General features: G+C 34.3%; 1 protein-coding gene across 6 annotated transcripts; it reads right to left on the bottom strand.

Annotated features, from left to right (window-relative positions):
* Positions 1-5,518: 5,518 nt before the first annotated feature.
* Positions 5,519-26,717, bottom strand: LOC130641954 (prolyl 4-hydroxylase subunit alpha-1-like). 6 transcript variants are annotated; one of them, XM_057448995.1, is made up of 18 exons: positions 26,212-26,715; positions 24,532-24,613; positions 21,715-21,824; positions 19,602-19,653; positions 18,577-18,925; positions 18,049-18,207; positions 17,382-17,554; positions 16,795-16,846; positions 16,285-16,517; positions 15,715-15,885; positions 15,142-15,212; positions 14,658-14,757; positions 14,439-14,492; positions 14,103-14,153; positions 13,619-13,687; positions 11,302-11,370; positions 10,864-10,960; positions 5,519-5,632 (listed from the first exon to the last, which is right to left on the bottom strand). In XM_057448995.1, exons 5-18 carry the CDS (start codon positions 18,914-18,916, stop codon positions 5,556-5,558), a joined length of 1,716 nt encoding a protein of 571 aa, XP_057304978.1. In that variant the 5' UTR covers positions 18,917-18,925; positions 19,602-19,653; positions 21,715-21,824; positions 24,532-24,613; positions 26,212-26,715; the 3' UTR covers positions 5,519-5,555. The 6 variants fall into 6 exon arrangements, with proteins under 6 accessions (XP_057304978.1, XP_057304977.1, XP_057304980.1 ...); XM_057448994.1 differs by lacking the exon at positions 19,602-19,653 and having other exon boundaries at positions 26,212-26,716; XM_057448997.1 differs by lacking the exons at positions 24,532-24,613; positions 26,212-26,715 and adding an exon at positions 23,106-23,242.
* Between the last annotated feature and the right edge of the window lie 433 nt (positions 26,718-27,150).

Below are 27,150 nucleotides of genomic sequence, written 5' to 3'. Positions count from 1 at the left end.
CTCATAGCCCACCAAATAACTTTACGTGGCACTCTATCAAAAGCTTTCTCTAAATCTACAAAGGCAAAATAGAGATTCTTTTTTTTTCCTAAATACTTTTCCTGAAGATGTCTGAGTAAAAATATTGCATCTGTAGTGCCACGGCCTGGAACAAAAACAAATTGCATCTTATCTATATCAATTCTTTCTCTAAGTAACTTATCAATCACTCTTTCAATAACTTTCATTACTTGATCAACCAACTTCAAACCTCTATAGTTACCCCTTTCTAATGCCTCACCCTTGCCCTTAAAACAATTCACTATTACACTTGACTGCCACTCACTCGGAATAGCACCATCCTTTATAATCTAGTTAGCAAGACTTGTAATAAGCTCAACTCCAATATATCCAGATGCTTTTACCATCTCTGCAACAATACCTGATACTCCTGCAGCCTTGCCAATCTTCAATTTCCTAATAGCCTCCACTACCCATTCTGTCTTGATCTGCATAGCTGGCCCTTCTACAACATCATCATCAGACAAATTATCCTCGTCCCAATCAAACTCAGTGTTAAGCAACCTTTGATAATGATTCTTCCAAGCTACCCTTTTCTCCTCCTCTATGCTAGCCAAAACACCTTCATCATTACGTATACACTTCTCACCTACAATATCTTGATTAGTCTTCTTCATTTGCTTTGCTATCTTGAATACCTCATTGCGCTGGTCTTCCCTTCTTAACACATCTGCAAATCTGTTTCTCTCTGCTTCTGATTTTGCCTTATACACTGCTGTACAAGCGCGACGCTTAGCTTCTAAGTAAATATTTTTACTAACACCTGACTTCCACTCTTTCCAAAGTTTCCTCTTTTCCTTTTTACACTGGTCAACCTCATTATTCCACCACCAGGTCTGTCTATGTCTAGATGGTCCTTTCGTCCACCCACAGGTATCATCAGAAGCTTCTAGAAGACAGTTCTTTAAAGTAGTCCAAGTACTTTCAACATTGTCACTATCACATTGACTATTGTAGGCTAACTGCTGAACTTTTGCACTAAATTGTCTGGCTACAATCTCTTCCTTCAGTTTCCAAACTTTTCGACGGGGCCTGTACTTTCCCTCAGGCCTATCAATAAGGGGAGAGCAATTGCTCTTGCTCACGCAAAGGCTCGCCCAATTCTGAGAAATGAGAAACTAGCTGAGCCATGAATTGCTCCCCCAATTCCAAAAATAGTTTTTCTGGCTGAGCAATATCAATTCGTCTCACATGGAAATCAATGTTTCCTTTTCTTATTATTTACAGTAAAAAAGAACAAAAATAGATAAAAAAAAATAAAATAAAATAGATAAAAAAAGACTTTGTGTTTTTAAACTTATTCTATTTATTCAGATTGCTCGCCCAGTTTAAATTATTGTAACCTTGGGGGAGCGATTTATTGCTCTGGTGTTATTTTCTTATCGATAGGCCTGTTCCCTTGGCTTCTTTAACACTCTTCAAGATAATATCACAAACCAGCAACCTATGCTGGGAAACACACTCTTCCCCCGATATAACTTTCACGTCCTTCACCACTTTCTTGTTTGACTTTCTAACCAGGAAGTAATCTATCTGTGTCTTACAACCACCTGACTTATATGTTAACAGCCTACTCTGTCTTTTACTGAATGATGTGTTGCAAACCACCATGTCCGTTGCCATTCCAAACTCAAGAAATCTCTCCCCTTTCTTATTTCTGCTCCAAAATATAAAGTAATATAAAATATATATAATATATAAAGTAAAATATAAAGTAATAAATAAAAATATAAAGTAAAATAAAATATAAAGTAATTATTTACTATACTAATAAGCAAAGAAAAAGTGGACTTATATAAGTTCAGAATTTGAATGAAAAACATACACGAATTCATAGAAATTCAATACGTTGCATTGCGTAATAACACCTGTTGTTCTTTTCAAATTTGAATTCGTGTGCCATTATTGACTTGAACTTTACGGTAATACAATATACAATTTTTTTGATTATTATTACTGAAAATACATGATTTCTCTTTCCCCTTTTAAAAATATTTTTTAAACTTTATTCAACATGTTTTTTCTGTATTAAGGTACAGGACACCTAACCTCTCCCATGTTCTCGTTATATTTAAGTTGCATGGGTGTGCACTCTTCTCAAAGTATTCTCTGTGACAATGAAGGTTGGACTGACTTGTGGCATGGTTCCAAATTGTCTCCTGTCTTTCGTTCGAGTCTAAGTGTAATGCACCAGCCAAATATAAGAATGTCAGCATGAAGGAAAGGGGTCGACTTTAATGTTCTCTATATCTTAACGTTCTTCATAATAACGCTGACCGTTTTTAAGGCCAACCTATAATGGCCTAAATTACTGAAAATCTCATCTAATTATTTTTTATAGTAAGTGAAAGAAGCTGAAACAAAACCAAAATATTATTGCTATTTAAAAATTCGCAACAAAATTACGTCAACAATTTTTTGCCGACCCAACCAGTTGTTTGTTTTGATACGAATTATACGACCTACATACTGAAATTTTGAAACAGTCCTTTAATAAAAATGCAAATAACATGACCAGGACTGCATTGTGATTGTGAGGGTAAAAATGAATAATAAAATTATAAAAAACATGGGAAAAAATCTTATATATATATATATACATTGCTGTCACAGAAGATTTGTGATTTTTGAATTTTTACATTTTCCGTGCTAAGCCCTTCTGGCTTTAACAACTGTGTGGCAGGCAGAAAGATGCGGAAGCTTGCTGAAGAAAGGTCTTTTTCAGCCCATTTCTTTCTATGGAAACATTTTTGAGGCTTTAAACTATTATTAAGTGTAGACTGATAACTTCTGATTGACATATTTTGATGGCGCCGTAGATTAGTGGTTATAGCTCTCGTACTCTGTGCAGGAGACCAGGGTTTGATTCCTCTTGACGGCGATTCAACATAGGCAAGTAAATGTTACCATAGCACCAGGTTAACCCAAGCCATGTGAGGGAATTTGTGGAGATGGCAAACTGTGTGGGCCGTTGGATGTTCCCGGGAATTGTCTGGTAGAGCGTGGGCCCTAATTGGGTCTGCATAGCTCAAAATGAGCATTAAATACTCTAGGACTCTCCATCTAAGCCAAGTCCCCTACTGGAAATAATAGACAGAGTGTATCCCTGGATTTTTGTGAGGCTAGCCATGTAAAAATTGCACATCTATATAAAGTGGTAATGACTTAGCGCTCGCATCTTCTTGCTTGCCACGTAACTGTTAAAGCCGAAAGGCTTTACTGCGGAAAATGTAAATATTCAAAAAGGTATATATGGAAACATAGATTACTTTGGGTTGATGTAAGTGAAAATCCTTTTAAAAGATCTAAAATAAAATCAGATCAATATTATTAGAGGCATGTCTTCGTTGGATAAATAATCTTAGCATATAATGTCATCTTTGTAGGCCACGTAGGCTCCATTATTGTGTTAGTTTATCGCAGCAGGTGGTTTTCTGAAGTTATTCCTGCTTTCAAATTTTTTAATTATATAAAATAGATGGATCCACTTACGAGTGCCATTTTAGCTAATACTGCAGTTTTCCGGGACTGTAACGGGAAATTTGGGAAGATTCAGAAGAATGATTAGTTAAAAGCCCTGCTAAGAAGCAAAAAATATCAAGTACAATTCTCCGATCAAAGCACTGCAAATTAATCAACAAAATTGTGTCGTATCTGCGGACCAATCTAAAGACAAACAGACAAACAACTGTGTGGTGTGCCGTGCCAAGACTCTCTAGCACTGGCATCATCTCCATTTTTAATTTTAAAAGCAAGCCGTTTTGTTTTTAACTTTAGTAGATTCTGTTTACTCGCAGGTACCATAATCAAAAATATAACGTATAATTTTGAGAGCTTTTGGAAATGATAGGTTGACTAAACTACACTCAGCTTTGTTTTGAACATAAGGAACGTGTCGTTACCGGTACCATTTTTAATAAAAAATTTACGGAAACCTAAAGACTTTTTCAACGGACAATCTCGTTTCCAGGACTTTTCTTTCCAAAAAACAGAAGCTTCTTTTAAGTTTGGTTCCCACACTGGTGACACGAGCATAAGCATAAACACAAGCATAAGAAAATCCACAGACATTCTCTGGAGTGGGAACCAGATAAAAATAAACACAATCATTTCAAGGATCGTTCAAAAACGTTAACAAATCGTCAATTGATTTTAAGTAATACATCGTCGTGGGCGGGATATATTAAACAAATGCGACTTTATCAGAAAGTGATTCCTGTGAAGAAATACTTCAAAATGTCTTTTAAAATAAGATTCGCAATTAGCTAAATGAAACTCACAAACTTATTACTTGACCGATTATTTAAATATTGTCCCAATGTTGTTGTTTTTTATTATTAATTTTTCTAATAAACTTTTTTTTGAGCAATAACAATGCCAAAATAGCCCCCCCCCCAAAGTCTTCTCTCATCTCTTGCTGAATGTAATGTTTATGTTATAGGTGGGAATGCGTTATGTATATTTGCCACTTTACATATTCGTGTACTGCGCATTCGAGTTGCTTACGCTTACGTCACCAGTGGGAACAAGGCGTAAAAGTTCATTGTCAGTTGTTGCCTTACAGCGAAGAACTGACAATGAAGTCTGACGAAACCATATTTCCCGGCAACCGTGACAGGCTCTAAATAATATAGGACACTTGGTAGACAACCTACCGAATCACAGTCAAACTGTCATAAGAAAAACCTGTATATCGCAGACTTTTGAAGCAGACATGATTTTATGGAAGCGTGAAATTATTCTATTTGATCTAACGGAAACATCGTACCAAAAAAGCAAAAGTCTTACTGTGGTAGGGGGTTTCTTGTTCCTTTGACATCGAGCAGCCGTCGAGGTAAGCGCTAGCGGCATTAACATCATGTAACTAACCCCAGGGGATGAAAATCCACTACTACGATCATTGAGCAAAACGTAGATCCGGGCAGCACAATGTGCTTTGGTAACAGACAACAGGCGCACACAAAAATCGCAGCGATTGAAGCAAATTTATTGGTTGAAACTATGGTAATGCAATTGCGATTTTGAAACAAACAGAGCTGGCAAAAAAACCCTTCTAAAAATGCGCAATGCTGAGTACTTTTATGTTTGTAAGCATCATCACTGTTTATTAAAACAACCATTTTTTTGTTCTTGGAAATATTTTTAAGGTATATCAAGTGTTGGTAAATTAAAAAATTGAAAAGTACACTATAAATTTTGGGAAAAACATCAAGTGCTAAAACGTAAACAAAGCAATCTATAAAATCTTCCATCAGCAACTACACACGCTAACTATACACACACCATGCAAAAGAAAAAGAAATTTTGAAAAAGAAATTATTAAAAATATATATAAACTGACTTAATGAATGACAATATCTTATAATATTTACATGCTACGGATAAAAATGTTTAAAAAAAGGTTTAAAAATATTAAAAGTTCTATAACTACTATTAACAAAAATAAATATGTAAAAAAGAGGTTTATATTTTTGCGGTTTTGTCTATTGATGAATTCAATTATTGTCGTCTAAGTTCAATTTACACGGCCTTCTGAACTCTTGACCATGTTCGTGGATCCAACGATTACTCACTATAAAGAAGAAAAAAAATCATGTTGGTAGTTCATTGTCGGCTATTTTTAAACCAGTCTATAATTTTTTTTAAAAACGACGGGAATTTTTTTTTGTCTTAGAAAGTGTGACAAACACATTTTTAGAAACACCTTCAATAAGTTAGCGCAGTAGTTCCGGCGTCAGGGTGACCACTCCTCCTTAAATTACTTAAATAACCTTAGAAAAAGAAAATCTTCTTAAAAGTACTTAAATATGTTGAAAATAGGCACTCTTGCCGCAAGAACATTCTAGAACCTTGTGTACTATCTAGAAATATAAGAGACATTGGAGAATATTCCAGAAATAAGATAACTATACTAGAAACTACTAATAGTAAATATAGAACATCTGGAATATACTAGAACATTCTAAAGTATCTTATCTTTAATATATAAATAGGAGAACGTCTTGTAAATTTTAGAGTCATAGAGTCATAAAGTTATTGGAGCAGTCGAAGCAACTCTGCAAATATATAAAGTTTACATTTCAACAGGTTATGGGCCCAGTCTATGCCCAAGAAGATTGAATATTTACAGAAATAATATTCAAGAAGAAGAAGCCATCTTGTGTGTCCGACGAGTTTGTTTTGATTTTGGTTTGGATTGGTGTAAAGTTCGCACGAAAAATCGTATTGTGGAAACCTGAAACGGATTATCCGGATTAGTTGAATACGGAACAAATGGCGATGGAAAGCACCAAAGTATTGATAAAACCATTGAATGGAACAAACTATGCTACCTGGAAGGTACAGTGTAGAATGGCGTTAATCAAAGATGGACTTTGGGGAATTGTTGATGGAAGAGAAAATGCTCCAACTGAAGAGAGAGAAATTCCGAAATTTAATTTGCGTAGAGATCGTGCGTTAGCAACGATTGTTTTGTCGGTGGAACCAACGCTGTTATACCTGCTTGGACCAGATCCAGAAGATCCTACTGAGGTTTGGAAGAAGTTGGCAGACCAGTTCCAAAAGAAGACATGGAGTAATAAATTGACACTACGCAGGAAGTTGTATGACTTGAAGTTGAAAGATGAGCAATCTGTTCAAAAGCACGTTAAAGCTTTGACAGAAATTTTCGATGAACTTGCAATTATTGGAGACCCGTTGGATGATGAAAGTAAAGTTGTTCATTTGTTAGCAAGCTTACCAGACTCGTATGATATGCTAGTTACAGCTCTGGAGGCTAGTGCTGAAGTACCGAAGCTTGAAGTCGTAACTGAACGATTGTTACACGAGGAAAGCAAGCGGAAAGATAAGGACACTTTGGAAACGAATGTCAAAGCAATGACATCGAATCATGGAAAGCCAAGAAAGGGACCCAGATGTTATCACTGTGGAAAGATTGGTCATGTGAAACGATATTGCAAAGAATTAACGAAGAAGTTCGAGAGACAGACTCCTTCGACGTACGGTAAAAATCGAATGAAGCCGCAAAATGTGTGTACGGCTGAAGAAGAAGAAGATGATGACGAAGAAATCATCAGTTTAGTTGCTGAAAATACTTTGGCAGTCAAAGGAAAAAGTAACTGGATAGTTGATTCAGGCGCAACATGTCACATGTGTAACGAAGAGGAATTGTTCGAAGAAATTTCGTCACTTGAAATACCACAAGATATCACTGTCGGTGATGGATATTCAGTACAAGCAATTGGAAAAGGAACAGTAACCTTGGAAATGAACATTTCAGAAAACAGAAACGTTGTATGCAAGTTATCTGATGTCTTATTTGTACCACAACTTTCGTACAATTTACTTAGTGTATCAAAAGCTGCAACAAATGGAAAGAAGTTTCAGTTTGAAGATTTCAAATGTGATATCGTGGATGCGAAACACGGAATCATTGGTACAGCAACAAAGCATGGCAACCTTTACCATCTCAACTGTAATGGATTGAGAAATACGAAGAATCACACAGTTATGAAATGTGATAATAACGCTACAACAAAGGAAGAAATTTGGCATAGAAGATACGGTCATCTCGGTGTGCAGAATCTTAAACGATTGGCAAGGGACAAACTTGTTAAAGGGTTTGATTATGATGCAACAAAGAAACCGACATTTTGTGAACCGTGCATTGATGGGAAACAAAGCAAAATACCGTTTCCGAAGACAGGAGGAGATCGATCGAAAAATCTCCTTGGTATAATCCATAGCGACGTTTGTGGAAAGATAGAAACAAAATCACTTAGTGGTGCAGAATATTTTGTTACATTCATTGACGATAAATCAAGATACGTATGGGTATATGTCATGAAACACAAAAGTGAAGTGTTTGAGAATTTTAAAGAATGGAAAGCAACTGTGGAAAAATCGACTGGAATTCAGATAAAAACGTTTAGAACTGACAATGGTGGAGAATATACATCCAAAGAGTTCGAAGACTATTTGAAGAAGGAAGGTATTCATCATGAGTTGACAATTCCGAAAACACCGCAACAAAATGGAGTTGCAGAGAGGATGAACAGAACACTCATGGAATCTGTAAGATCAATGTTAGCAGATTCAAAGTTACCAAAACGATTTTGGGCCGAAGCCTTGGCTACAGCAACGTACCTTCGTAACCGATGTCCAACGACAGCAGTTAAAGGGAAGACACCCTTTGAAGTATTAACTGGAAAGAAACCAAATGTCGAAAATCTACGAATTTTCGGATGTGATGCGTATGCTCACGTACCAAAAGATGAAAGAAAGAAACTTGATTCAAAAACCAAGAAGAGTGTATTTCTTGGATACGGTGATGGAATCAAGGGATATCGTCTATATGACAACGACAAGAAGAGAGTCTTTTACAGCCGAAATGTGACATTCAATGAAATCTGTGGTGAATTGAAAGACGACCGTGACATAGACAAACCAAAAGTAGAGATCGAATTACAACCTCGTGAAGAAAACACAGATAATCAAATACAGGAGGAGCAAGAGCGACAAGTAAGAGAACGACGGCCTCCTGATCGTTACGGAGAATGGGTATACATCACTCAAGAAGAAGATCCAAATACATTTTCTAAAGCAATCAAAGGACATGATGCAGACAAGTGGATGCAAGCAATGGAAGCCGAATTGGATTCTCTACACAAAAACGAAGTATGGGAATTGACTGAATTACCTCCAAACAGAAAAGTTGTTGGCAGCAAATGGGTATACAAAAAGAAACAAGACTCTGATGGGAATGTGGAACGATACAAAGCAAGATTGGTTGCACAAGGATACAATCAAAGATATGGAGAAGATTATGACGAAACAACTTCTCCGGTAGTTAGATTCGAATCAATACGAACGTTGATTGGATTGGCAGTCAAGAAAGAACTTCTCCTGCATCAACTCGACGTTGGAACTGCATTTTTGAACGGTGAACTTAACGAAACCATATATATGAAACAACCAGAGGGATTTGAAATTCTAGGAAAGGAACACTTGGTTTGTAAACTCAAGAAAAGTATCTATGGATTGAAGCAATCATCTAGATGTTGGAACGAAGCACTTGACAAACATCTAAAGAGTATGGGCTTCAAACAATCAAACAACGATCCTTGTATATACACGCTTGAAACAGATGAAGAAACATTCATAATCGCTGTATATGTTGATGATATCATACTGGCCGGAAACAATCATAAACGTATTGATGAATTTATCAAGATGATTGGAGATAGATTCGACATCAGAGACATGGGGAAGATGAACCATTTTCTAGGAGTCAAGATAGAATATTTTAGTGCAGGAAGAATTTGGATTGGACAACCAAGTTACACAAGAAATCTACTCAAGAAGTTTTCAATGGAGAATTCCAAACCTGTGGCAACACCTGTAGAGATTGGACGCAAACTCATCAAATCAAATGAAACAGATAAACTCGTTGATCCAGAGATGTATCAATCAGTAGTTGGACAGTTACTTTACCTTTCTACGAGAACACGACCAGATATCGCTTATGCTTTGAGCAATGTTGCCAGATTTTCATCAAAACCGTCACAACAACACTGGATTGCCGTTAAGAGGATCATGAGGTATCTCAATGGAACAATTGATTATGGTCTTTTGTACGAAAAGAATTCAACAATAGAAGGATTTTCTGACGCAGATTGGGCTGGAGATTTGAATGATCGTAAATCAACTTCTGGATACGTATTCATGATGAGCGGAGCAGCAATCAGCTGGAACAGCAAGAAACAAACATGTGTAGCTTTGTCAACTGCAGAAGCCGAATATATTGCATTATCAAAAGCCTCACAGGAATCGATTTGGCTACGACGACTTTTAGGGAGAAAAGCAGCCAAATGCAACAATCATCAATGAAGATAATCAATCAGCCATCGCAATGACAAAGAATCCTCAATTTCACGGACGAGCCAAACACATCGATATGAAATATCATTACGTAAGAGAGCAAGTTAAATCAAAGCAAATCCAATTGAAGTGCTGTCAAAGTGGAGATATGATCGCAGATATAATGACGAAAGGAATCGGACGAGTACAGTTTGATAAGTTGCGAACGATGATCGGATTGAAGAACCTTACGGACTGCGAGTGAGGAGGAGTGTTGAAAATAGGCACTCTTGCCGCAAGAACATTCTAGAACCTTGTGTACTATCTAGAAATATAAGAGACATTGGAGAATATTCCAGAAATAAGATAACTATACTAGAAACTACTAATAGTAAATATAGAACATCTGGAATATACTAGAACATTCTAAAGTATCTTATCTTTAATATATAAATAGGAGAACGTCTTGTAAATTTTAGAGTCATAGAGTCATAAAGTTATTGGAGCAGTCGAAGCAACTCTGCAAATATATAAAGTTTACATTTCAACAAAATATACTTTAAAAATTTGAAATTTTAGCTATTCTCCTTAATTTAAAGAACATAGTATGTAACACAAAAAGATAGAGAACTAAAATTGGTTTTCTCCTTTTTTTTTATTCTCGTTCGCAGCAAAACATCCTTAAAAATGTCAATTGTCTCCTTACTTTTGTTCTCATTTTATTAGCGGTCACCCTGGGCGTTAATTTTGCGGAAAAATGCTTAAAAGAACAAAATTATTTCTTTTGTTAGAATGACAAATAAAACTTACGATGTTGTGGAAATTGTGATAGAAAAAAATAACTGAACACAGTTAGCTAAGACAGTTGCTAAGATGGTGATGATGTCTAGAAACTAGTACCAAGGACCTACATAAGAAATAACAAAGCGAGCAAACATATCCTACCCCATTTCTCGCCAAGTAATACCGGACAAGCCGCATGACGAGTGTCATAATCGCCAGTGCCATCGTGATGCAAGTTGAACCAAAACACCGCGTCACCCTGGAGAAAAAAAAGATCTAAATTAAAAGATTCTGTCGAGGAATGAAATAAGTGTGAAGCAAAATTTTCCTGAAGCATTTGAAATATCTATGACATGTGGTTGTACAAGAGTTGTCGGCAAAATGCCGAAATGTCGAATCATGACTCTAACGCCAATGAAGACCTTTTTTACTGCAAAACGGAATTAATTTCAGCCCAAATGAACTCTGAAAAAGATATGAAGTTTTTACAGGTACGATAGGCCCAAAACAAAACAAGAAAAACAAACAGCTTTGCTTTAACTGCGTTATCGGATGCTACTTCATGTATGGTGACACGTAACAATAACACTCAACTCTTACCTTACTAGGCTTCACTGCTTGACCTATATTCGTGAACACTGTAGCACCGCCACGTTCGACGTCACTCATCTAAACAAACACGCATCACGATTAAGATTTTTTAAATCAGTCTTAACATCAAAAGAGAGTATGTATGGAATAAAATCTTGACCTACACAACATGCATGTTTTTTTATAAGCAAATGAACTTCCAAAATAAAGCTTATAAAAGAAAATATGCTTAGGTAATTCTTAGAATATTTAGATTAGCAAAAAGATTGGGGCAAAAATTTGCTAATTTAAAAAAAATATATTGCATTTTAATGTTGAATATCGGTGATTACAACTTAAATCTCACTACATACTGGTTAATTCAGACATAAAGAATAAAAAGAAAAACTGCGGACGAAACAAAAAACATGAAAACTCCACAACCTTTTCTTAGGCTTCATATAATGCTTAGCATATGCTTAAAAAATGACCGAGTTTAAGCCTACGAATGCTTATGTCATGCTTATAAGAAAGAACATGTAAGCTATTTCTGCGTGTCATATTACTGCACGTATGCTACGCCGACTTTTGATACACACATTATACTGGTCGTAATCGAAAGTCAATGAAGAAGTGATTTAAAAAACTTTACACATTCATTCACTCATGGAACTGTTAAGGCGGCTTCCCTAGAAAAAAAGCATATCATAGAGGATTGTCTTTTCTGAAGATACTTAATGAGGATACCATAGTATGTGACGGTACTACAAAATTAAGTCGAAAATTTCATTGACTGGTTGCCATGGTTACCAGTTACTAGCAGGAGTATAGGCAAAATATGAGATTTTGCTGCTCGACGTCTTGCCAAATAACTGAATAACATGCGTTATTTCGAGCGCCTTTTCGGTCGCTTTTGTTCCTCAAAGGTCACGTGTATGGATTGAACAAAGCGCATTTTCGCAAGGCTGACTGGTCTTCCAGAGAACTGATGCGGTATTTTTTGGAAAAAGCTAAAACAAGGCGAAACAGACAATATCTCGACAAAATAACTAATGCCTGCATCCACAGAAGAAATTGTAAAGCGTGGGTGCCAATTGATGACGAGTAAACTCTGACGAGTTCACTTCGGAGGGTGCGTCGTAAGACAGCTTTCTGAATGTTTGTGGAACACCACATTTAATATTCAGAACTGTCATATATTGTCCTAGGAGGCCCTAAAGTATCATCAGCTATCGCAAGGAATTATACATCAACGGAGGGGCAAGAAAATTGTGTAAAAATGCGAAAATGGTTGCTATGGGCGTTGCTATGTACTTATATTTGCGGTTGGTTGAAAATTTGTCATAAGCACTACTTGCCACGGTATTCTAAGATGAATTTGCTGTTTTTTGACAAATAAGCCCCGGGGGTAAAATAACTTGGAAACGAGATGGTGACGTCAATCTTTTTTCACCGCGTGGGTAACTAAGGGTCACTTAGGACCAATTTGGGTAATTTTCCAAAACCTGGGTCCCCAAATCCGTTTCGGAATGGACGGGTCGATGACGTCACCAAAAAACCTTCCCACCCCAATATCTCTGCAACCGTTTGTGCATGATCCTATACATTTTCTTGATCAGCGTTTCAAGACCTATACGGAAGGCAACAGGTATATAAATTTCTATAAAAAACTTTTTGGGGGTTTGACTGGCCATTGCTGACGTCAGCAATTTTTTTTTTATCCCATTAACCGCTCATTAAAAGCACATGATCATATACATTTTCTTGATCAGCGTTTTAACCTCTGCACAACCAACGAACGAAACGAATTTCGTCAAAATTTTTTGTAATTGCACTGCTGACGTCAGAAAAACGTCTAAAACAACTTTATTTATTGAGGTTTTTGCCTAAGTGGATTTCTCCACGGGCTTTATCGACTACTTATTATATAATAGATCATTTTTGTAAGTCTTTTAGACAAACAAAAAAAAAAAAATAAAAAAATGATATAGCGGGTTTGTTTGCAGCTTGCAATTTTAGGACAACAAATTGAATCCCGTTCTCCAACAGGCGGTATATTCCGCTCTACACCAGGTCGTATCTTACGCTGTCCACAAAGCGGTATATTAGCAATGCACAAAATAGCACTCCTCAATTAACTATTAACTTAATCCGATTGGGGTAAATCATTCTCAGTAGACAATGTATACATCCCCCCTCCCCTCGCTGCAGTCACTTCAACTTCCTTTCATTGCAAATGATATACTGCCCGAAGTCAAAGGAAAGTAAAACAGTGAAATTAAAGTACATTTATAGAACTAAGAACAACAAAAATAAAAACAAAAATAACAGTGTAGTGGCGACTTACATAAAACAATACTGTTGCTATTCGGTTACCATTTTCTTTCAACATTTCACGCTCTTTTGCTTTTGTTCGCTATAAGAGAAGAAAAAACCATAGGTAAAATACAATCGTTTTTACGACATAGCTTTCTAAAATCTGATTGGTCCAGTGAGAATTTCCATTAACTGTCAATCAAATAACTAAACGCATGCTTTATCACTTTTTCGTTGTTTTGAATTTTGATTAAATAAAAGTCTGTATAAAATATGTATGGCCATATATTTTAAAAAAGGTGAAAACAGTGCCACCCTCCAACGCAGAGGTAATTAAAAATATTGGTGTTTTATCGATTCCGTCGTATGAGTTGCAGGATTGAATTTTTACGTCTCACGATGCGCTACACTCTCCTACGCAAAAAACTCTAGAAAACATATTTTTGTTATAAAACGTTGTGTTATTACTTCTGCAAAGGAGAGTGGCCTCAGAATTATTTTTGATTTGGATTTACCATCGTGTAATCACTCCGATTTTTCCAGGGAGGAGGGTGCAACGGCACAGTCTAAAACAGAAAACAGCACCTATTTCCAGAATTGCGTGCTAATGTCATGATCGTGTGTATGTGCGTGCGCATCAAAACATGTATACATAAATGAATGTGAAGATATTTGTTGCTCCTGATTTCATTGAACTTTTAAACAACTTTTATATCAATGTTTATATTTATATTAAGGAATAATTCTTTATTACCACGGAATAACCTAGAAGTCAAGTTTACATGAGATAAAGATGATAAAAAGCTAGCAGTGGCTCTGAGAACGAATGTTTTGTACGATTTAAAACATACCCTTGCAAAGTCGAAATGAGTTTCATAATGGCCACCCATACCATAGTTAGCAACCTGAAAGACAAGCAGTAAATAAACTGAATGTAAAATAACTCGACGCAAATAATAACAAACATTCAATGTCATAACAAAAGCTTCTAATACACATAAGTTTCGTTTGTATAAAATCTGTAAAAGTGATGAATATCACGCAAATTTGAAAAATTAGAGTGAACCCACTTGCAATTTTTCTGCAGTTTCCATATTAAGTCCAGTGTATGCGTCTATTCTTCGATTCATCACCTCCACTAACTCGTCATGACTTTCATCAAGCCAAGCGCTAAACACAGGTTTGTAGAAAGTGACCATCTGTCAGTATAGAGTATGGAGAAGTAATGGAAACGATAAAGTGTGCTTTACGGGTGGAAAGACTAGAACTGCAATATCTTGACATTCAGTGATGTTTAGGCCTTATTGTGTCATTCTGTAATTACGTCATTTAGTGATTACGTCATTCTATGCTTACGTCATTTAGTGTTTACGTCATTCAGTGATGACGTTATTCAGTGATTACGTCATTCAGTGATGTTTACCCAGTCAATTCAAAATCACATTGTGCCATCTCACAGCAGATTAAATCAGTTTAAAATATAAAAGCATTTGTTCTTTCCTTATGGCAATACAGATACTGTAGAGGATAAGATTGGACTTAAAGTACACTTACCTTTTGCTAGTTCGGTAATGAGCAAACTCTAATTTTCCGGTCACCGGATTGTGCACAGTAGCGCGTTGCAACTAAAAGAATACACACATAAACGGTATTTACAACAAAACACTGACCATTTACCCCGCTCTTCAGCTGTATCAAATTCTTCTAGTGTTTACACTATATTTCAAACAAAATCATGTTCAAAATTTCACCTGTTCAAAATACAGTTTTACAATACCTTTTAAATGTGGCTATTTGGTTTAAATGCTTTTGTTCACACGATGCAATTTCAGTATCGGAGCGAAATCATTTCACTTTTTGCATCGGAACGGAAGCATTTCGTCCCGCATCCAGTACGAAATTTATCTCTATTCGCAACATGTAAACATGGTCTAAGTACGTAAATTTTAAGGATGGGAAGATTGTTATATTTCGCGAACACAAACTGTCACAAATTAGCCATATTAAAAAATTTTACAAACTTTGTATGATCAATTTTTTTCGCTTTCTCAAATTAAAGGTTCATAAACTTTCGTGAATACATGGTTATGAAAAATTCGCGACTTTCTTGATTTAAAGTATACTCACCAAAGGATGCGCCAGTATTTTAACCTTCTCTATCTCATTGTCCGATATAGCATCTCTAAAAAGTAGAATCTCCGGTTTTGGGAACACTCGTTCAACTTTGGCTGGTTTCAACACTAACAAGGGATGACCAGTTTTGTACCAACATACAAGTTGGCTCGTGTGACGCTTTGGCTAAAAAAACAGAGCCCATCAAAAGAGATCAATAGACGATTTCTTTCTAGATCTTTAGCGCATACACAATGTCAAATATCGCAAATGGAAGTCATCTGTAGGGATGGTCAGGGCTTATTTTATTTTTTCACTTTCTTTGCATTAGCAGTGTCGCAACAGTTTTTTATGTGAATTATGCAAACACCGAAAAATTTTTAAATGATTTTTACTTGGCTGTCGGAAACTTTACACAAAATGTTAAAATTCGTTTTAGAACTAAAGGCTCCACAATAATAATGGTTTAAATTTTGCAGCAAAATCATTTGATTTAAGCGTGCTTCATCTTTTTACGCTCCTTCGCGTTGCTTATAATAAAAAGCTTTGTAAAAATTTCGACAACAATAAGAATAGGATGCTTACAATAGGTTCCGTCTCTCCACGACACAGCTCGTGGCTCCTTTTCTTCTCCATAAAATATCGCACATGTTCATCTTCGTCAGATGTGTAATAAAAACGGGGATATTTTCGTTTTCTTTGCTTTTTCGCTTTCCTTGTTTGGTTCGAGACATTTTCTTCTTCGTTACTGTTCACAGTTTCGTTCATCTCTTTCCAAAACGCTCTCACGTTGCTCTTAAAGCGTTCGTTTTCAGGATCTACGGAGAAGTGTTGTTATTTTATATGAAATGTTAACACTGAAAAAAACAGTAAAACTTAGAGACATTTTTATTTTGGTTTATATCAATATCCTCTGTTGGCGTTCATCGCTCAAACTCCAAATCACTTAAAGGAAGACATCGTACCAGTTCTTCATCAAATGCCATACCTTCACATGGAAACGCACTCTTCAGTTCAGCATTCAGTAAAAACAATGAATCAACAAAAACAAAATTGCAAGTAATTAACTTGGCTGTAATGAATGTAATGTTTTACCTAATTTTAGCAGTTCTTGTGCATGTTTAAATGCGGATTTCACGTCGTTTGACTATCATAAAAAATAAAAAACAAATCTGTTACATTAGTATGCTATTTAACAGAGGCAACAATTGAAAAAATTGCTAAAAAACATTTTTTTGTGTGTAACGGATTATCGCTGACGTCATCAGAATTAAAATGACGAATTTTGTTTATTGCTCGTCTGCTCAGGTGGATTTTTTAGGGGTTTAAATACTAGTAAATAAATAAAAAAATAAAGCAGCAAATTAGATGTGCATTTACTGATTTACTTTTATATGTCTGCAACTAAAAAAAAATTAGTATAAAAATTGCTTTAGTTTGATTCCGAGAAATCGTATACCATAGATATTCGATTAAGAGGTGGGGGCTCATTGGAAGAAGGGTATTTCATTATGCAGTGTAAGAAATACTATGCCATTTGGGGATATTGAAGTTGTTAAAGACACGCAGGACTTGCCAGGAAAATTTTACGACACAAAAGAATTACTAAAAAAATAATTTAGAGGATTTCAAACACACAATTCAGCATTTTTATTTTAAAGAGATTAGAATTTTCGACATACCACATATTCCGACCACGCTAAATGATCTAGCACTTCGTATCTTGTTGGCGCTCCATCATTCACACCTCTATTTACTTCAAGCAGTCTCAGCGCTTCTCTCATCCATCCAGTAGTGACGTCATGCTTACTCTGCAAGTATGTTTTTCTACCAATATCGAAAGCATCTTCTGCACCTACGGAGAAGAGAGAACAGAAGCTAGTTAGTTGTATTTGTAAAAGAAAAAAATTACCGCAGGGACGTTACACATTTCCTTAAATTATAACCAGTTGTTTGGAACGTATAGAGATTACATCTCAACACTTTCCTACAAATTTATGAACCTTTTCAACCATTTCAACATCTCAACATTTTCCTAGTAAACAAATTTATGAACCTTTTCAACCTGAAAAGAAGCTTTAGTGACGTTAAAACATAAAGCTTTCAGACAAATCAAAAAGTGATTCTTAATTCGTATTTCGTTGATAAATTCCAGGTTCCAGATCCATGGGTACAGGTGTTTTAGAATTATTTTAAAATATTTGAACGACAGATATTAAATATTGGGTTTACGCTACCTCGGCATCAATAAAATTGATTTTTTGAGAAAAGGCCAATAAAAAACAAATATGTACGATTAACAGAGTAAACAGGACTTCCAGCCAAAGAGCAGGAAGCAAACTATTATACCAAGTTTTGCAATGGGAACATCTTTTGAAATTCCTTCAACGATCTCATGAGCGGATAAAGAAAACGTTTCTTGCAATCGTAACAGCGCATCCTTCGCTCCCTCCATGTCTTCACTAGTAGGAAACATATAGTTGTTTTCTTCTATGAGACTTTGAAAGTCTAAAAGAAAAGTATAACTGTTAGGACTCAATACTTGCAAATGATTGGTGCATAATAAAACATGCTAATTATGTGAATAGATTGAAGATTCACTGTAAGTTATAAAATATAAATTTTCATAAAAATCGGACCGCTGTTTGCACAGGTTTTGTTGACAAAAGAAAAATAGCCACAGAACACATACAAAAAGAAGTTATTTAAAAAATTATTTTAACTTTTTCTTTTTCTGAATTTCCTACTGGCACTACGACTTATTTGTTACCATTACCTACCGTAAATACCATCCATTTTAACCTTTTTATAAATTGTTTATATAAGAAAATAATAAATAAGACAAAACAGAATTATCCCTAATAAAGATTCAGTTACTTTTCTCCTTGTTAGAAGTTGTACGTTCCAAAAGAGCAGGCCAATCTTTCACCATTCTTCGCAAAGTGAGAAAAGCTTGAACAGGATGACCAACATATGAATTGATATCTCTCGTAGACGTGAGTTTTTCAAGAAATTCTATTTTCTCGTAAAACTTTCGAAGTTTGTTAATTCTCCTTTCTTCGAACGAGATAAAATCTTTGAGTTTGTAGGCTAGTTGCTGTTCGCTTTTCAATAACATTTTCAGATGACTGGTGGACGTAAAATATTCAGCAGTTGACGGAGTGCCAAAAATTCCAACAATAATTAAACAACTCACAACAACTCCTCCAGACTTCATGGCTAATCACTAAAAGGATAGGGAATGAATAGAAAAAATAGAAAAAAAATAATAATTACATTGCCAGACTTCAGATTAACACTGTTTTTTTCCAATTACTATGAAACTATTTTAGGAGCTCACTCTTGTCAAATCTTACTATAAGTCGACAACAAGTAGACAAACAGCTATTTCGCCATTTATAACATCTCAGACAAATTGTTTATGTAAAGAAAAAACGGATATAAAATGTGTTATCTCCTCAACACAAATATCTTATTGTTACAAATCAGGAAATGTCTTACAAAAATAGTGACACTTTGTTATATTGGTGCTTGACACCAAAAAGTGTTTCATATTTATTTGTATTTGTTTTCAATGTTTGCCCATGGTAAACAATTCACACATAAACACACCCATGAAGTAAAAAGTTTACACGTCAAGGATTTAACAAGCTGCCTCATTTTATCTATAGCAGTTTTGCTACAATCAATGGTGTCTGGAGAGGAATAAAAAGTACGTAAAAACTTTATAAAGTTGTATGTTCTGTTACAAGCACTTTATATTAGCTCGAATGCATGGACTGAATTCCAAAATCAAGCAAAGCAGATAACGTAAGCTCAAATAAAAGCACATGCTAAAATGTGCCCCTCCCTCCTAAAGAAATATATCTTCCCACTTTAATGTGTAGGTAAATTAGACATACTTAAAGAATGTCATCCACATCATGATTCAAGTTAAACTGCCCTAATACATCCCTAAACAGAAGTAGTGTTTATAGTAATCTGTAAAAACCTTTCTAAATATAAAAGCTATCATTTCATATGAAAACTGGTAAATGTAGCTACTTAACTGTAAACTAGAAAGACAGTTATGATAATGCACCTAGCACATTATGATAAAATCAGCCAAAAATCCATATGTATTTTCAAAAAACACTTATTTTAAAAAATATAAAAATGCACGAAGTTTTTCGTAACAGTGTTGCATTATCAAATGATAATGTAACACTTGATAATGTAAAACTGTTACAAAAAGCGTTCTTTGAAAATACCCAGTACATATTTTCTTGCATGTCGGCAGAATTCAGGCGTTTATTAGGAGCAGCTAGCTGTGATAAAGAAACATAAAATAGTATTTCCAATCATTTGCAAAGAAGTTATTGTAAAAATGAGAGATTATCACCAAAAGTCACAAATGAATCTCGTAACAATCTGGAGACATAAAAAGAACTTATTACAAACATATTACATAAAAAGAAAATTATCATGCAAATCTTCCATCTGTATTTCATATATTTTCCGTGCTAAAATCAAAACTTAAATTCGTTTGCATCCATCTTCGTCAATTCTCACACTCCATCACCTCTTATATTTGCAATAAACTTTAGAGAATGTCAGATATTCTCAGTTGAACTTCCTTAAACATGTGATCTAAACAGGGTGCCTTGCTACAGAAAATAGAAACCAGCGAGCACGAAAAGGTTAAATAAACATCTTCCAGACAGAAAGCCAAACAAGACACTTTTGTTAAGATGCAAATTAACTAAAGATATAGGTAAATAAGGAATAAGAATGAATCAACAGTGGTATTAGGCATAGCAGATGTATGGTAAATTCTTATGACCTGGGAGATAAAAAAAACCTTAATCCTGCTTCTCCTATTATTATATTTGTGCATGTTTTTTTATACTATTTCTCAAATATGCAGTTAACAAGGCAGTACCCTTACTCTAACAGATATATGCTTGAAGAATATTTAAGATATCCCAGCTTATAACCTTGATATTAAAGCACAAACAATATTTCCCGCCTTTTCAAATAATGTTAGAAAGAAATTGTTTTCTCTTAATTTGTTTAAATTCTAAAAAAACTGCCTGAGTTTTCTGTGCTCTTTAAGAGATCATATCGTCAAGACAGTTTCTTCAAAACACGTACACTTTATATATTAGCATTTTTGATGAAATCTTTCAAACTCAAACAAATTTCAAATAACAAAAAGTATGAACAGAATAACTATTGTACATAATTGATTTTAAAATTAGAAACACAACAACCCAAAATGTTTTTTTACCTTCGATTACATATAATATTCAAATAATGATAAATAAACATTAACCACAGATTAGAATAATCGATGTACGGGTTCATGAACTAATTACTTCTCCTCAATGCTTTAACAAAGCTAATATTTAGACATAGTTAATCTTTGTATATTTAGACAAACAAACAAATAATAACAAACAAACAAATAACAAACAAACAAACAAACACATCCAACACAGAAAATGGGTGATACAGTAATATTGTGCCCCACAATAATCCATCCCATACAAAAAGTAATAATAACTAATTGAAACATGTCTCACATATTACAGATGATTTGAAGACATTAAACCAACCACAACATCTAAACACATGTCCCTTTATATGCAAAAAAACTGAATGATGCTGTTTCCTGTTAAACAACAAATAAACTGACCAATCGAATTTCTAAGCTGAATAATAATAGAAGAAAATTCTCCTTTATGATGGCACTGTTGAAAACAGACACTGTTTTGAATTTTGTTTTGTTGCAAAACATTTGTTTCATAACAAAAAGAAAACAACAAATAAAAAATATTAAACAAAGCAAAGTCAACATAAGTATACTAATAAGAATCATAAATGTCATCGAGACATTTTTTTGTTTTGATAAGTCAAACACTTTTTACATTCTGCTACAATTAAAACAAACAAGAAGAGAAGAAAGCATGCATTGCTACCATGCTGAAACATGCAATTCCACACGAATACTTTAAAGAACTTCCTTTTCCTCACCATTCTTAACACCATGCTTCTTCTTGTGATATTTCATATGGATATCTTTTTCCTACTTGCATGTTTAATTCATTTAAACAATATAATCCATAATGGTAAACATTTGTTTTCTAAAATAACATCAAGGAGATTAAAACTTACATTTGATATTGCATATATTGAGCTAACGTTTATACAAGTACTGGACAATGAGGTCAAGCTTAAGACAGCCATTGTGGGACTTGCAGAATGGCAGCCTAAGAAAACTTCAGTTTTTTCCTATCTTGGTGTTGAAAATTGAAAAATGACAAATGACAAATAAATGACAAATAAAAGACAAATGGTAGCCACATACACCTAGTCTTTTAAATAACCTAAAAACAAACCTGTTTCTGAAATTTCCTTAATAACCTAAAAATTTAGGCTTTTTGTCAAGTACAATAATGGACAAAATATCACGAAACAAGAAGTTAATTCCAAAGTTGGCTGTCATAGGTGGTTACATTGACTGTTTCTAAATTTGAGTCGTGTATTTTATTGCTTGGCAATAAAATACACGACTCAAATTTAGTGCGTCTCAGTGGAATTAGGAATTAGTTCTTTGGTTAAATTTACACTCCTAAAATGTACTAAATATTGCTAGCATTAACACAACATTCTTCCCCGAATTTCAGGACCTTCGCAGGCTTCAATATTTAACAAATGTCCAAAAAATACCTTTGTTTCATTAATTTTTCCCCAATTGTAATTATTTTGTTAATATCTAGTTTAGCTAGTATGTTAAAATCTCCTACAATTTTGTCGCCAAAACTTCTGTAGGACATTTGAGGAACCTCAAGAAGGCATAAAAACCCTCAGGTTTAATAAACTGCAAACGAATGCTGTAAAGTTTTTCCTGTACAGATAATATCACTTAAATACAGTTTTAATTTACGTTGGCGTTTAACATGTGAAGTAAAGAATAAGTTATTAAATGAAAGCATTGCTGTTGTAAAGATGTGGATACACATTATGAAGTTAGGCAAAGGTGTAAAAAGGTGTAAAAACATAATCACAAATAATATCATCTTTTGGTGTGATGTAAGTGTTTATTACTTTAAGGTGGCAGTAACCATTTTAAAAATCCACAAAATCTGTGTTTACATAATAAGTCACTAAAGGTTATTTTCAGGCTATATTTCTTTAGTGTTTTCCTGCTACGATTTTATAGCCATAATACTATTATCTTTTTTCACCAAGAATTTCCTGCTTCAGCAATTTCTTTTTAAAGTAAATATCTTGAAAAAACTAATTAATTCTGCCAAACATAGCTTCACTACTACGTTCTTGTAAATTTATACATAAAGAAATGGCATAGTTATTAAAGAGAAACGTTAATAACAACAAAGATGGAATGTAACAAAAAATTTTACCACAATTTTTAAAGTACTGCACTGCGCAAGCTCCAATTTCTGACAGCATTTTCGCAGGCCTACCAATAGGGGGATAGCGACCGCCTTGCTCACGCAAAGATTCACCCAATTCTGAGAAGTGAGAAACCAGCTGAGCCATTAATTGCTCCCCAAATTCCACAAAAGATTTTCTAGCTGATCTATAGGAATTCATCTCATATGGAAATCAATGTTATTTTCCTTAACAATTGCATTAAAAAATAACTAAAATATATAAAAAGACAAGATATATACAATAGATAAAAAGAGATTTTGTAATAAAATATGCATTTATAAACATATTCTATTTATTCAAATTGCACGTCCAGTCTAAATTATTGTAACCTTAGGTGAGCGATTTATTGCTCAGGTGTTATGTTCGTATTGATAGGCTTGTTTTCGTTTATCAACATTATTTTATACCAAAGGTATAAAATGATGTTGAGTGATGTTGTTGATGGTGTTTTCAAAATTTGCTATTACTTAAATATGACATCATAATTTGTGCAACTTAATTAAATCTGAAATTCTTTAAATGTGGATCTCTTAAAAACGTAAGGAGCTTTTATTAAAATTAAAAAAGACTTGTTAACCGACTTTTTAAGCTTTATAACTTAAGTCTAACATCATTTTATACTTCTGGTTCCCTTTAAAATTCAGACATGTCTGAAATTTTAAATCATGCAGTTATGAAAAGGAAATATTGTTTATCCAGGCATGTTTCTTTAAATCTCGATTGATGCAGTAGGAAATGCTACTTTCCAAACTTTTAGAAAAAATAAAGCCTACTGTTAGAAAAATATGACTGACCAAAAACGCTCTGCACACCCTTTCAACATGGTTAACACAGAGCTCATTTTGAAACATAAGCAGACGGAAAATCAGGTTAAAGGTTAAAAAATGACAAGGTTAAATTTAGAGCTCGTAAAAGCCGATTTTATTTTTGTTTATTGTACATTTTAACTAAAAGTTTCTGCTGACTCAGCAATTAAGATAAAAAGTCAAAATTATTATTTTCAAGTAATAGTACAGAAAGTTTGTATACACAAAGCACTAAGTAAATATTGCAGCTGTTTGGAAAAAGAGGTACTATCACCTTAAACAGGTAACATTTAATTTTCAAATTTTATTACTTATTTCTTGTTTATTTAAACACAAATTTTTCTGTGCAATGCCTTTGGCTTATTGCTGTAATGTAATGTTAAAAATACTAGAAAGTACGAAACTGTAAATTATTGTAAAACTAGCCCAATAACAAATAAAAATCCATCAGTTTGGCACAAAAACACGAATCGTTGACTGACGAATCGTTGCTGTCTCATTTTTTTGCTTGATTATTAGTTACTTCTTTTTACCAATAAAAACTATGCACCATTTTGTTACCACATGACTAGTGAAGGCTACTTACACAAAATTCTGATAGGCCATCACTGAAATACTTTTTGGAATTTCATTTAGTCATCATCAGGCCAATACCAATAGAAATAATCCTAAAAAAAGGACATATATTTGAATATACTTTAATTGTTAATAAAAATAAAATAGTTTTATGGTTTTTAAAAGTATTTGTTAAACCAACTTGGTTTAAACTTAAAAATGCATTGAAAAACAAACATTCAAAACGCAATCTTCCTTAACGGTTTAGTAAAAGTACATGATCCTATATATTTCCTTGCTGAGCATTCCAGCCTCTACACAAATGAGCATTCCAGCCTCTACACAAAAATTCAAATAGTTCCTTTTCATTGTTCTTCAATCAAGTGGACTTTCTCACAGGCTTATGATTTCGTATTTAAATAAAAAATAGGAATATTATCAGACATATATGGGAAATTAATTATAGGTATATATATATATATATATATATATATATATATATATATATATATATATATATATATATATATATATATATATATATATATATATATATATATATATATATATATATATATATATATATATATATATATATATATATATATATATATATATATATATATATATATATATATATATATATATATATATATATATATATATCCCAATCCCGGGTGAATTACCCCAATTGGGGTAATTCACCCGATCGAGGGAGTGCGCAACCACCCGATCGGGAGAGACTTTATTCGGGTGAGTATTCTTCTTGCTTAAAATTGCTTTTTAAAAAGGCAAGCCGCTGGCCAAAAGTGCAATATAATTTTTGTTTACGTTAAGTCATAAACTTATTTTGCGCCGTTTCACTGATTAAAAAAAAAATCACTGTGCCGTTCCAAGTTGGATTGACTACATGGTGCATATTTTCAGTCTAGGTTGCACATGTTGTGCATCTGAAGCTCATTTTAGTTGTCTTATAGACATGTGCATGAAATTAGTTTAGTAAGAAGCCAGTATAGCAAGCTATATAGAGAAAAATGTGCATATTTTTTATCATATCTGACACAAAGTATAGTAAAGAAATATTGTTATCTTTAACATATAGCTAGTTAGCTGTCTCTAGAGCTTAAGCTGACTAGGTGCTAGGCAAGAACTAAGAGTCTCCCAAGCACCTTCGGTTTGTTTATGTATTTAGCTAGCTAAAAATTTACAGCCAGTTATGACTCACTAAATCAGGTGGTGAAATATTGCCGCCAGTGCTGACTCACTCGATCGAGTGGTTTACTCCGGGGGACACTCACCCGATCGGAGAAAGATCCTGTGTAGTGACGTAGGACAAATATTTTTTTATATTCCCATATTATAAGTTTTAATGTTTTCCTATATTGGGAAATATTTTTTATTTATTTAGGAATAGATAGCTAGCTGCTTGTTTCAAGTCTATCCATCTAATATATTTCAATGAAATTTTGTGCGAAAAGAGTGCGTCTTATCCCCCTCCTTTCCAGAAAACGAATTCACGAAAATATGTAAAAAGTTACCTTTCTGTTGTTATAGCTTTGACTTATATTTAAAAGACGTGAAAATTGTGCAAACAAAAAAATCCGTGTTCGTTGACATTGATTTGTCTGACTAAATAGATTTATATGTCAGCGCAAAAAGATTTCTCCTCGTTGAACTGCAGGGCATGTACTTTACTATAAATTTAACTCACCAAAACAGAATGATTCTCCAATCCTTTATACTAGCAACTAGACATATACAAACAACACATTGCTTACATTAAAATGTTTGAACTCACGAAGAGAACACTGTTCAGATTAAATGTTATACACGTGCTTACGCAGCTCTTGGTGCCATTATCGTTGTTTACATTTGGCTGGCAAATTAACGACCAAGGCCACTGTCCCCAAACTTGCTAAAAACACACCGCTCACAGGACTTCTTTCGCATGTTTAAAAATTTGGAACTCACACACACACTAACAGGAAGGAAAGCTTTTCACAGTCAATTGATACTTTTATCAATAAATGCCCTGCAAGTGTAAAGTTCTTACTTGAGCGGCAAAAACCGTGCAAGCACACCAATCTCTCAACAACCGCGTGAGATATCATTCCTATACATGGAGTCACAGTCCCGATATTTACCTGCGCACGCATCCAAGTGATTACGTAATGCCCGATGCGCGCGCAGAATTGGAGGTAAAAATGTAAACAAACTAAGCGGAAAAGTTACCTCCATTATCTTTAACAACGAATGTCATACGAACAAAGATATGTTTCTCGTTGCTACGGTCGACAATGTGTTCGGCGATGTGTTTGGGGTTCTAGATCGACGCTAGATAGGGATATTAATCTCAATGACTTTGCATTGGCGAATAGAGCTTCAATTTACGATTGCATCTAAATGTACTGTTAAATCAATATTAGTTATATGTCGTTTCGTATTGTAATGCCCCCCTTTCAATGTTCAAAGTGTTATCTTTCCACGTATAATGTCTTTAGTCATTTGTGTTTTATATTGTAAATTCTAGGTTGGTTTATCTATATAATAACACGCCAGTCCCGTGTGTTTGTCTCTGTCACTTAAAAAAAACAAAATAAAAAAGTTACCTCCATTTCTGCGCGCGCAGGAAAAACACAGCACTATGATT

Source organism: Hydractinia symbiolongicarpus, chromosome 4 (genome assembly GCF_029227915.1).
Source record: "Hydractinia symbiolongicarpus strain clone_291-10 chromosome 4, HSymV2.1, whole genome shotgun sequence".
Taxonomy (NCBI): Eukaryota; Metazoa; Cnidaria; class Hydrozoa; order Anthoathecata; family Hydractiniidae; genus Hydractinia; species Hydractinia symbiolongicarpus.
Note: the sequence above shows the minus strand (reverse complement) of the source record. Positions and strands in the feature narration are given on the sequence as shown.

Excerpts from the sequence above, each read along its gene's own strand:
- LOC130641954 (XM_057448994.1), bottom strand. The coding sequence starts at position 18,916 with ATGAAGTCTGGAGGAGTTGTTGTGAGTTGTTTAATTATTGTTGGAATT. Across the intron at positions 17,555-18,048 it reads TGTTCCCATTGCAAAACTTG|GTGCAGAAGATGCTTTCGAT; the intron begins GTATAATAGTTT and ends TCTTCTCCGTAG. Across the intron at positions 16,847-17,381 it reads TAGCGTGGTCGGAATATGTG|TCAAACGACGTGAAATCCGC; the intron begins GTATGTCGAAAA and ends TTTTTATGATAG.